Below are 13,300 nucleotides of genomic sequence, written 5' to 3'. Positions count from 1 at the left end.
CTGTGTGTATGGCAAAATATGAGTGTCATGGCGGAGCTCTGTGCGGGTGCTACATCACTCACTTATCCCGACATGCATCCCCACTAGCTCTCCTTTGCCTTCCAGTAGTGGAGACCGCCACCATAGTCCAGTGTCCCACCCTGTTTCCCGTAGGGCACGTGTCTCTGGGATCTTAAAGTGCCAGTACCCAATTACCTCAATCTGAGCTAGCCAATGGCTGCTCACCTTGGGGAGGGTGTCTGAGCATTAGGTATCTAGTTTGCCAGTTTATTAGTGGTGTTTTTTTCCATTTGTCTGCTTGTGCACCAAACTCTGCCTGCTTGCTGATTCTGATTCTCCGCTGCCTTCCGTAAGTTCTCCCTGTTTATTGTATTGACCCTCTGCTGTCTGCCCTGACCTTGGATTGTTTTATGGATATGCAGAAACCTTGCCTGCCTTGACCTTGGCCTGCTACTGACTAAGAGTGTTGCGTGATCCCTCGTGTGTTTTTGACCCTTGTGGGTCAGCTGCCAACTACACCGGGACTATTACAAAAGTAGTGATCTGGTGGCTCCCATGCAGCGAATTCCCTGTACAGGGGTTAAAGGGTAAATACCAGGGGGCTACCAGGATAATGCCCTTATGTCTAGCCCCTAGCCAAACCGGTTAGTTGGCACAGTGGTTCCACAACCATTGTCTGTTACAATCAGCACTTCTAATCTATAGGGTCATCATTGTGCCAGATGGGACCACTCCTTTTAAGGTCTAATGTCCTTTTCCCATCCTTCCCATATCCTGGGAGGACCTTTACCCTGTTCTTTTTTTCATCCCTTGCTAAATATAACTTTATGTACTCTCTTCACAAGGGAATGACAAGTGCAATGTATAAGTGCTGCAGAATTTACCCATGTTCTGTACCTCGCATGACTATGATGAGCCCTTACTGACTAATAGGTCTTGGCACTTACCAGCAATTAGCAAAATCTTGCTCACAGATAATTATACCAACATTGCATTAGTTTATTTAGTCATAAACTCTTAATACTAAGGAACACGTTGTGAACAGAAGATGCGTGTATGTCCTGGGATCAGATTTGGGGACAGATAGTCCCGGACAGTACCTCGTCTCATTTATAACATTTATGAGAGTTTGGGAAACTGAGATTTTTTTCAGTGAGGTCCTGTCTTTGAATAATTGGTGGATACCAAACTCACAGACCTGCCCCTGATGCTACTGTATATAGTCTTATCACAATGTAATTAAAGCCTATGTACACCTTTGGGGGCAATTTTTTTATGATTGCATTTTACTCATTTTGGGCTTAAAATATATTTTTTTCAATTGATTTATTACAAATATTCAGCAGCTTCGTCATAAAGGGTTAACTTCTACCTAGCTGTGAGAATTGTATTTTCACTTTGTGCCTGTTACCTAACAACCCTCATCTCTAAATTACTAATAGCACAAAAACACTTATCTAAGCCCCATTCTTATCACTAAGATAAGAATTGAGCTATAATGAGTGTTTATGAGGTCAGAGATAGGGAGCCATCAGCTGAGCTGTGTAAAAACACAGAGCATGCTACTCGAGAATCTCAAGGCTGAACAGAGAAAGGGGCTCATAAGTTTAAATAAAGACCAATTGAAAAAAATGATTTTTAGCTTAAATGAGTACAATGGAATAATAAAAAAAATTGCCCCCAAAGGCTTATTTCCATCTCAGACATTGGGGGCATATCGCTAGGATATTCCCCCAATGTCTTATAGTATACACCCCCAATGTCTTATTCTAAGTATAGGTGCGGGTCCCACCTCTGGGACCCGCACCTATACTTAGAATGTAGCCTGCAAAGTCCCAGAGGGAGCACCGCTCCTATGGGAGCACCGAAAATAGCAGAGAGTGACGGCTATTGTAAGTCCTATTGAAATGAATGGGAGATGCACCGCTCCATTTACTTCTATAGGGATGACAGAAGCGCTCTCATGGGAATGAATGGAGGGCGGACGCACATGTGCGGTGCGCTCTCCAGGACTTTGTGGGCTCTGTTATAATTCTAGCGATATGACCCCAGTGTCTGAAATGGAAATAACACTTTAATGGAAATAACACTTTTGTAAGGTATATGATACGGTATTGGTGGTCAGGGGATAAAGTGCTCAGGAAAATGCATAGTGTTCTTTTTATTTTACTCCAAGCACCATAAATAATAACAATACAAAAAATACCTTCTCATACACAAGAAGTTTTAGGGAAATAAGTTCCTCTAAAGATTAGTATTAATTCCCACAGGAAAAAAGAGTAATCTCTGCTGATAAAGGAGATGTCCCAACTGTACATTTTACTGGCAAAGTAATGGTTAATCATTGGCAAAAAATGTGAGGACTGAATCCTGAGTCCGGTGCTCACATCATCAATAAAGTTCTAGTGTTTTGGAATTACTAAGGAGTTATTGGTGCCTCTTCATCACCTAGAGTAGCTTTCCTTTAATCTCATCTTCTCACTGCCGACATCCATTGTAATCTGATTGTCAGTGGACATGACCCCATACATAGCCACCCATAAGTCCATGTCAGTTTACCGAAAATGTATTTTACAGTCACAAGAGATCTCCAAGACCTCCAGGCTTATTTTAGTCTCTGTAATGGGACCAGTTTACACCCACATGGCAGGTTTAAGGGTTCCACTTACAAGGCAACAAAGATTTGGGAGGTGTGACCAGATATAAAACCTGCAAACTTGGGGTTATGGGTCTTTGGAAACGTTGAACAACATGGCCGCGGTGAACAAATGATCAGGGTTTTGTAGTGATACCTCTTGCTCAGTCTGAAATTGTACATTTCTTCCTCTGTGTCTGTCAAAGGATGACTTGCAGCATTCGTTATAATGGTTACTTGTTCAAGGGCAACAACGCCATCATCCGATCCACATGGTCTACCCTTGGCCACTTTTGATCATGGATAAGTGTTGGAAATTGTAGTGCCTATTGCTATAAATTGCCTTCTATAGCTTACACACTCCATTCATGGTTCCATGGTTAAGATTTATAGAGCGCGTAGGTAAAAGGGTTATTGCCAGAATAGCCCTGTGGTACCAAGCTCAGATCTAAACTGGGACGAGCAAGTCCGCTCTATTCATGATTTGCATCTCAGATTATTGAGTAGGCTGTATATCCTTCCTACACCCTTATTTCATCCTCCTCTTCCTCATCCATAAAGGAAAATTCCCTTCCTCGCCTTGGTTTTCCTTCTGGATGTCCTGAAGAAGCTCTGGAAACTGAGTGGGACTCTTTGGTGGGCTGACTCTTGTGGTTCCTGCTAGATGAGGAAAGACTTCCATGATCATGGACTTGAATGGGTGGAACTGCTGAAGAACTTGCCTGTCTAGTTGGTCCAGAACTTTGGTTATAAGTGGTCCTGTTTCCATCCAGGTCATCAAGGCTTCGGTCAAGGTCTTTCTCCCACTGGCTCTTGTCCATTACGCTTAGTATATCTCCTAACATTGAAGGGCCCAGGTCAATATGAAACGACATGATGGAGTCTGCATGTTTCATGCCATAGCTGCTTTTTGGTGCTGTGTCTGGAAGGTCTGTTAATTCTCCAAATTCTTTCTCTGCTAAGCTTGTGTCTGAAATGGGTATTGGGCTGGGCAGTGGGCTTCGAGCAGAGGCTCCATTTACGTGTTGCTGCTCTTCAGGCATCTTCTTCACTGGACTGGATGAGAGGCTCTTGGGCATCTTTTTGCTTGAAGACCCCTTTTCTGATTCTTTTTCCGTCAGCTGTGGCAGTGAAACAGCATTCTTAACAAAAAGGGCTGAGTCCCTTAAAGATCCCAGCATGTCTCTTCGATCACCTCTAGTTACCGAAAGGGAGCGTTTGCTGCTCCGGAAGGTCCGGGATAATAAGCTGGGTTTGGAGGTAGATTCTTCTCGTTCTGGCTGCTCCTCTTCTTTGCTCAGAAACGATGTATCTCCAAAGGCATCTCCGGACCTTCCTATGTGCATGGTATGACGAAAATCCCCAAGGGGGGCACTTATCATTTCTGCAGTGAGATCTGCTCGTGAGCGTCTCTTGGATGCATTTGGGTTGGCCACCAGCTGCTTGAGAATTGGCATCTTGGCTACTGGTACACTCCAATCTCCGAGAAGAACCCTTTCACTGTTCCCTCAGCAATTCAGTGCTATAATATGGAGATGCAGTGAGTCCAGAGTGTCCTCGGGAAACTTTATGAGGAGATTTCAGGAAACCAATAAACTGGCGATGTGGTGACAAGTTTACTGGGAATCACGAGCTGATTAGATCCTGATGAGACAAAAGAGGAAATAAGATGTAAGGTTCTGATGTAATCTCTCATAAGGAATATTCATGATCTCTACATTAAACTATTTGCAGTTGCACATTAGTTTTCCATCTGTGCTGAACCTGGCTGAGTCTTCATTGCAATATGTCCGCTGATTACAATGATCAAGGAGGGGGAGGGGTACATCTAAGAAATGGATATCACAATTCGGTGCCATTTACTGGGGTCTACAATTTGCACTTTCTACAAAAGCTTATATTAGAGGTGTGAGTGGGCTGATATGGAGCAACGATGGCTGATGTTGATATCTTAGGGTATACTCAGTAAAAATACATAAAAAACACATGTTTTTGTCAGATTTTTTCAATGCAGTCAAACCGCAACCACACCGAAAACCATCCCAACATTGGTGGTGTCCAAACTCTGAGACCTGCACAGATAACTGGTGCCGGTTTTGCTGGAAAGTTGTTGCCCCTTCTGTGTTTTCCCACATGCAGGAGAGTTTCTGAAATGTAGCCCCTTGCCTTCTATAGAACAAGGGTCAGCAACCTCCAGCACTCCAGCTGTTGTGAACCTACAACTTCCAGCATGCTCCATTCACTTCTATGGGAGGTTTGAGAACAGCTGAGCAAGTACGCACGCTGGGAGTTGTAGTTGCATAACAGCTGGAGTGCCAGAGGTTGCTGACCCCTGCTATCTAGGATACGTGGATAAAATACTCTAGAATCTCCACAGACCTAAGCAGAAAACAACCCAAACTTCCAGGAGCCTGTAGCAAATTTTAGCTGCATTGTCCACTGCAATAGAGGGTGTGAAAGATGGAGCAAAGAACTTGAAAACATGTTAGTCAACTCCAGTTTTTTTTAACCTATTTTTGTAACCGTGTTAAATCCATTTACTAGGTCAAGCTCTGCTACCAATAAGGCGTCTACAGGGAAGGCTTCCGATCCACAACGTATCACTAAGAGACAGTTTTGGGAATTAACGGTGACAGCCGTCAAAGCTTATATTCCCCTAATACGAGAAGAGAGAGGCAGAGGTAACCGTGCAGAAAACAAAGACTGCGCTGACGATCTGAGTTATCTGTCAGGGATGTGACCGGAGGAGTCGTGACGGCACTATAGCGGTACACGGGCAAATTTGGTAAACTCAAGCCTGCCTTCTCTTATCTTCCCCTTCTGTGATTTTCCAGATTTTACTGCTGCCACTAATAAAACTGGAAATTAACAAATTCACTACGGCCTCGTTCGCATCTCAGTTTAGGAGATCCAGCCTGCCGGATCCTCGACTTCATCGTTGGATCCCCATTGACTGCAATGAGGTCTGGTGATTCAGCCAATTTCCAGCACAAATGGCAGGTTTCAACTGGACAAAAAAACCATTGCATGCAACAGTTTTTTGTCCCTCCGACAGCCAGCATTTGCGCAAGATCAGGAAGCTGGATCTCCTAAATGGAGATGTGAACACAGCCCAAGTCTAAAGCCGGCCACACATTCAATGGCTATCTTTCTCTACTACTCCTTGACGTCCACATCCGGGGAGAGGAGAAAGCAGCCAACCCTTCTTCAGAACCTTGTCTTCCTCGACATCATCTGTTGGGGAAGAGTCGGGAGCTCCCAACATACATTAGACTGTTGTCCGAACCGACCATTCTAGGCAGGTTTGTCAGACACTGATGTGTATGGGGGCCTTAAAACTGGCCATGTACTTTAGATGTAAATTGGCCAGGTTTGGCCAACCATCTCAAAGCCTTCTGGCACTTCTTCTATGCATGATGTTGGGGAAGATTAGGACGGGGCAAGTTGGATTCAACTGCCAATCCTTTTGTTAGCCGAAAGAAAAATCTCTTTCAGAGGATCCTGGCAGCAACTTTCTCCCCATTCACTACATATGCATGCTCAGCTGAGCCAAGCATGCATGTGTACAAGAGGATTGGGAGAGAGAGCGAGTATTTAGCCAACAGCTATAATGGGTTTGGTCACGCTGGAAATTCAGGTGCAACCAGAGCTCTCGCCATTAGTTTTTACCCCATCTCACACTCACAGGGGCCCTGGCGCTGAGGTATGTGATGCTGTTTTCTGAGTTCTTCACATTGTAAAGCTGCTACAGCTTCGTCTGCATGGGGTGTAGCGATGGGTGGTGAAGAGGTAGTAGGCACACTCGGGCTACATGGCAACTTTGGCTGCGACATACAAGGCATGCTCCCTGCCTCACATCTGATGAAAATGAATATGGTCGTGTTATGACCTTTAAGTTTGGATGTCTGGCAACTGCAGTGGTGGCTATATTTACAAAGACCCCTCCTCATTATCTTTACCTGGATAACCCCATTAACTTCCATGATCAAGGCCTTATTTCCATCAGTGATTCAGAGCCAAAACCAGGTGCGGGACAAAAACACAGAACAGGTGCATATCTTTCTACCTTATCTCTCTACTCCTGGTTTTTGCTCGCAGTCACTGATGGAAATCACTGACCTAACACTGAAGTGTGAATAAGGCCTAAGGCCGAATTCACACGGCCATGGTATCCCGGCCTGGCATCCTGCTAAGAGCAGGAGCGCACGGCGTCATTGGTTTCTATGACACCGTGCGCTTCATGCTGCCGCTGCACTACAGTAATACACTCGTATGATCTATGGACATCATAGGGGAGTTAAAAAAAAATACCCTCTAATTGTTTTTCATGGTCCTGAAATTCAGGCCTGTGGGAAGTGAGAACTTTGCAATCGACAAAATGCTGCTGAGGGTGGTTGTCACATTTGTAGTCCCCTCCTCCTCCAGGACATCCAGACTGCAGATCCAGAACCGCCCTGTGTATGGACTGTACAGTGTAAATGTCCAAGTAGCTGTGGGATTGTCTATGGTACATGATCTTGGTCTCTTAGGGCCTTTACTCACAGACTGTAAACTGTGGCATGTGGTTGGTCCTGGAGGTGACAGTCTTCGGAGGTCAGTGGTCGTGGACTGACCATACATTAGTCACATATTTACCTGCCATCTAGTGCTTCAGCGGGTCCCCCAGGGTTATATCCTATGCAGGGACACCGATCTCCTTCCCGTCCCGATGCAGGTACAGATTTATAGGAGAACATATCCCAGTAACCTGCACTTGTTTATATTGGGCACATGTCCAAAAATCCTGTAAGTGTATAATCTTTCATGGGAGGATGGAATAAATGGTATAGGTGGGATAAACACCCAACGTAAGTGGAAAAAAAGCAACTCCTTAATATACTCTTTAACCCTTTCATTAGTAAACTGCAGAATTTTTCCAGTGGGATCATCATTTGCACACTAGGTAAGGAGATCTCCCACTTTTTGGCACTATTTCCTATGTAATAGAGTCTGTAAGGACCATAGATCTTCCTGTTCCAGCTCCCTCTAGTGAGCCTTACCCTATGCAGGGGCGGATTTGCTATGTCTGGGGACCCTCGAAACACCACTAAGCTCCACCCCTGTTGGACCACTAAGCTCCTCCCTTTCACACTGAAACCCCACTCTCAGCATACCACTGCTCTACAGCTGGGAAAGGACCGCCCCTGAGCAGCTGAGCCACCTGTACAAGGTGGTATTCTCTACCCATAATTTTTTTTTTCTTTCAGCCAACCATTTGTGACCCATCTGATCTCTAGAGCTCAAAGCATTTGCTTGGTTTGTGTGTGTAGGGGTCCACCCCTGATCAGCTATATACTGTGGGGTTTCGCTCTGGTAGACAGGATTAGCGGACGCAGTATAGAGGCAACAACAAGTTCTTTGGATCAAACAGTTCAGTGTTTTATTCACACTTTAGGCAAGTGACAAAACAAGCAGTCATAATCAAACAAAAAGTCACCTTGCGGTGTTGGTGGTAATTCACACCATGCGGCAATTCTGCCTCAAAGAGTCCTTGCTCATAGCAGCCCCAACCTGTTTTCATGCCAAACAGGTAGCAAGCCTTCATCCAGACACAAGGCTCCCAGATCCCACCACAGAGACATGGCTTCTGAGCCCAGCTGCTTATTTAAGGACAGCCAGGTGCTGCAAAGACCCGGACCGGCATTTAAAATCTGGTCCGGTATTTGACCTTACCTGGCTATAAATCAGCCCAGCACATGCTGGGAGGAAAATACCTGTTTTCCCAGACCAAACCTCTCACTGTGCCACAATATATACACTAATATATGAGGCCTATCTATCCCGGACAGAAACCAAGATGTGATATATTAATTGACTACTTATGAAAAGCAGGAAAATATGCTCCGCCACTTTAAAACTGCAGCTGTACTAATCCAAAATGGCACACAACACCCCGGAATATAATTGACTATGGCATGTATCCTAGAATCATATCCAGCACTGAAGGAGACTGCTGTCTAGGGGCGGTCATGTGATGGCCTGCTCTTGAGGACAATAATGGAGACATCACCGGCTGTGAATTCTCTTGTTTGGCCTCCCCTAATCTATATGCCAGTAATATAAATGCTACTCACACAGAAAGCATTTTGGCTGCTTGAAATAGAAATGCTCTGTCATCCAGCGACTGGTTTGCACCACTCCTTTAGATCTGACTGTGCTGATCCCCACAAAGCTGTCAGCTCAAGTGATGTGCTGTCCTCCATAATAGATTACCTGTACCTGGGGTTACAGCCAGAGACACGTGGCCATAGTGCTTATAATGTACAAAACTACAAACAGTGAAATTAAGCCACCTCTGGGACCACCACCAGTCCCGAGAATCGCTGTGAACACATACCCTTAGAGGGGGACTCAATGCTGCAGTCCCTTCAATCTCAGGATTATTGGACATCCTTTAGGTCGGAATATAAAGTATCTGATGAGAATGACCTTTTAACTTTAACCTTTTGGCATCAGCATTATGACAACCTACACAAGAACACAGACCAACCATTAATTACAAGTCACTCAGAAAATGAAATCCCTAACGTACAGCCAGCTGTACAGACATATAAACACACGTTTATGGCAATAGACTTTACTGCTTGTGGTCTGGGTTATGGGCTTCTGGAGCCTGCCATGTTTCTGAGACGGGCTAGCCATCCGGATCTAGGATCTGTATCTTTCAAGTGGGAACTGCAGAAAGTATATTGAGTAATTGCCTTTGGTCAAGAGAGACTTTATTTATGCTAACCAAGCGAGTCTGGTCATTCTCTCCATCGGCCACCTGCGCCTGTCCTCCTGCCTTGCACCCACCATCCACCATCAAGGGTACCCAAGCCATACCAAAGTCCAAGGTGTGCCCTGAGGGGAAGAAGGGTTGCGTCCAGAGGCGAAGCTATAGGGGGTTCAGTGGTAGCAGTCACTACCAGGCCCAGGAGCCTGAGGAGGCCCAAAGACGCTTGTCACATAAGAAGACACCAGTATTATGGAAAGTGTACGCTGGTCAAGTTACACCTCTGGCTGAAGGGAAAGGGTTAGGTCAAGAATTTGGCATTGGAGGGGAGTACCGTTTCAATTTTTGCCTCAGGCAGCATGAACGCTATGTGCTTCCCTTCCCCTGGCCACAAAGCACTGAGGGAAGGGGGGCCCAACCTGAGCTCTTGCACCAGGGCCCATAAGCCTTCAGCTATGCCCCTGGTTGCGTCCCCCCATTCACTGCAAATGCGGACCAGAAGAGCACTGGAGTCGGGATTAGCCACCCTCAGCGTTTCAACCACTACTCCCATCCTCTCCAACACGCTTCCATGTGCGAACCAGCACCGCAAATCTACTCATTATATATTTTCAACTTAACCCTTAAGGCCCCTCTGTCTATTGGCTCTTCTCTTGCCTGGTAGTAGCGTGTGTGTGTGTTTTATCAGTGGTCAAGAAGACATTTTGTGCAGAAGAAGCCAATTACAGCCGGGGTTAAATAATGTGACCCAAGCACAGAGGATCCGTCAGCAGAACGGCCCAGTCTAAACCCCATGGCTTTCAGGACACGTGTAAACAGACACCCTGTGACGGTTGTAAATCTGCCTGCCCTGCACAATCCACTAACCTGGCTGTGCATCAGCTGCTTGGAAACCCTGACTGAGCATTTCACATATCGAAAGCCAGAATGTGTAGGCGCTCTAGATTTAAAGGGCCACAAGGTCTAAAGTCAGCCTATAATAGTGCTAATATTAGTCACGTGTTTGTTAATGTTCCTGGAGGATCTTAGCACTGAAGATCTGTAAGACAGTAGTGGTCATCATGATGGGTAGGGTTTATTCTGGATTACCCCATGACATGGCCGAGGTGCTATGGGGCCACTTAAGGAGGTCTCATACTCTATGGGGGCATCATACTGTGTTAAGGGGCACTTAAGGGGACACGATTTTGTGTGGGGACTACTTAACGGGATATCACAATGTGTGGGGGGCACTTAAAGGGGTTTTCTTATCTGAGACATCGCTAGGATATGCCACCAATATCAGATAGCTTTGAGTCCCAGGGGTGGGACCCGCACCTATCTCCAGAACGGGACCTCCAAGAGAGCAGAGAACAGTCTTATTACTGTCTGAAGGGCACAAAGAGACATCACTATGTCATGTTTCTGTACTAAGGGGGCATCACTACAGTGAGGGGAGCACTAAGGGGTATTCTTACTGGGAGAGGAGCACCATAATTATGTGGGGGCCCTAAGGCGACTGGGTGGGATTGGATATTGTATTTGAATTGCTTGGAAGAAAGACGAAAAAGAGGGGATATGATAGAAACTTTTAAATATATAAAGGGAATCAACAAGGTAAGGCCTCATGCACACGACCATATTTTGTTTCTGTGTCCGATCCGTTTTTTTTGCGGATAGGATGCAGACCCATTCATTTCAATGGGTCCGCAAAAAACGCGTGTGCTGTCCGCATCAGTATGTCCATTCCGTTGCTCCGCAAAAAAAATAGTGCATGTCCTATTTTTTTCTAGTTTGCAGACAAGGATAGGCAATACAGAACGTCATCCGTTTTTTTTAGCGGATCCGCAATTTGCGGACTGCAAAACACATACGGTCGTGTGCATGTAGCCTAAAAGAGGAGAGAATATTTAAAAGAAGAAAAACTGCTATAAGCGGATATAGTTTTAAATTAGAGGGGCAAAGGTTTAAAAGTAATATCAGGAAGTATTACTTTACTGAGAGAGTAGTGGATGCATGGAATAGCCTTCCTGCAGAAGTGGTAGCTGCAAATACAGTGGAGGAGTTTAAGCATGCATGGGATAGGCATAAGGCCATCCTTCATATAAGATAGGGCCAGGGACTATTCATAGGATTCAGATATATTGGGCAGACTAGATGGGCCAAATGGTTCTTATCTGCCAACACATTCTATGTTTCTAATAGGGGTTGGGTGGGGTTAGAGGCAGAAATTGCCTGGCATGGTTAGTATTGTCCCTCCTTGCATTTTTTTAAACGTATGTAATACTGGGGTCTTCTTATATGGCAGAGGGAGCTTTGTGCCCTCTAATGCACCAGGGCCCCTTGTAGCCACATCCATGATGACTAAAGGATCAGTCTTGTCCAAATCAGACTTTTACATGTTTTTCTGTTTAGAGGGATGAAATCCATTAAGATGTCATGAATCGGAGGCGACGACTGCTCACCGCTGAGCTTTATTCTACAGATTCCCCACCAGTGAGTCAGCCATTATCTGCATCTCTCACTGGATATATCACCGGTTTTACGGGGAACATCAACCAGAATAACAACGTAATAAGCCAGCAGGCCCGCGGCAGACCCTCCCGAGACTGGCCAGCTACAACCGGTAGGACTGAGCTGCGTGACAATTGAACGTTACATCTTAGGCCTAGGAACCCTATCAATGAGATATTGATGACCTATCCTGAAGATAGGTTATCGGTATTAAACAACCAAAAAAAAACTTTGATCTTGTTGATTGCTGCTCATTAAAGGGGTTGTCCCATGAAATATATTAGATAGTTTTCAAACCAGCGCCTGGATCTGAATACTTTTGTAATTGCATGTCATTGAAAATCTTGTATAGCCACTGAGCTATTCAATAAAATGTATCTGTGTAGCGCCACCTGCTGTTTGTTCTTTTCCTTATTTCTTTGACCTGCTCACTAAGAAGGCCGCACATGCTCAGTTTCATCCTTCAGCTGCCTGTGATAGGGAGAACTGAGACACGCCTCCTGAGCTGTGATAGGGAGAGCTGAGACACGCCTCCTGAGCTGTGATAGGGAGAGCTGAGACACGCCTCCTGAGCTGTGATAGGGAGAGCTGAGACACGCCTCCTGAGCTGTGATAGGGAGAGTTGAGACACGCCTCCTGAGCTGTGATAGGGAGAGCTGAGAGACGCCCCCTGAGCTGCAGCAGAAAGGACACTCCCCTTGAGCTGTCAGCTTGATATAAGTCTAGCAGAGCAATGAATGGGGAGATCTCTGGATCCATGTGAGGTACAGGGCTGGTTCTAGCTTTGTTGGAGAGAGGTTGTCATGTACTATACTTTTTTTATATTGATTATGGAACAACCCCTTTAAGTGATATTCACTTATGCAGCACTTATTCACTTTATGCAGCAATCATGAGAAGTATAAGAAAAGAACAGTAATACGATCATTCATCCACAGACAGTTTTAGTGCTGCATAAACTATGCGATCAACCGACAAACGATCGCTCCTTCGTTTGTGAGGTGATTGGTGACATATTTCCATGGGGCAATGATCAGGAACCACGAAAAGGCATCCTAAGGAGGTTTTATGCTCGTCTTTCACAGACAAAGTGGGGTTCTATACTGCAAGGGTCCATAACCTGTTCAGTCACATTCAGGTGGTGCTGAAAACGTATTCCAGATATGAGCTGGGTCACTTATTTACAGCAAATGTGGAAAATGCCAAGTGGCAGAAACTCTGTACTGGTGCGAAGTCCGGTAAGACGCTGCATAACGAGGAGGTTCTGCCAATTTTTCAAGATATCTGCTTGCAGTCGATGAATATGAACATCCTTGCTTATCTCAGTTCCTGCAAGGACAGGATCAAAACAGATGCAAATATTTCTCTCCGCTGAAAGCAAGCAGCAATCTTGATAACTGTGATGATTTGAAACACCA

General features: G+C 45.3%; 1 protein-coding gene across 1 annotated transcript in view; it reads right to left on the bottom strand.

Annotated features, from left to right (window-relative positions):
* Window positions 1-2,793: 2,793 nt before the first annotated feature.
* The window catches only part of CDC42EP4 (CDC42 effector protein 4), a 39,530-nt gene continuing 29,023 nt past the window's right edge, over window positions 2,794-13,300 (bottom strand). Inside the window, exon 2 of the mRNA XM_040437171.1 lies at window positions 2,794-4,279. Within this exon, the coding sequence (XP_040293105.1) occupies window positions 3,157-4,092 (936 nt within the window). The 5' untranslated portion in view covers window positions 4,093-4,279 and the 3' untranslated portion in view covers window positions 2,794-3,156. The remainder of the gene's footprint in view (window positions 4,280-13,300) is intronic.

Source organism: Bufo bufo, chromosome 6, assembly GCF_905171765.1.
Source record: "Bufo bufo chromosome 6, aBufBuf1.1, whole genome shotgun sequence".
Taxonomy (NCBI): Eukaryota; Metazoa; Chordata; class Amphibia; order Anura; family Bufonidae; genus Bufo; species Bufo bufo.
The sequence above is the reverse complement of the archived record's forward strand: the minus strand, read 5'-3'. Positions and strand labels throughout refer to the sequence as shown.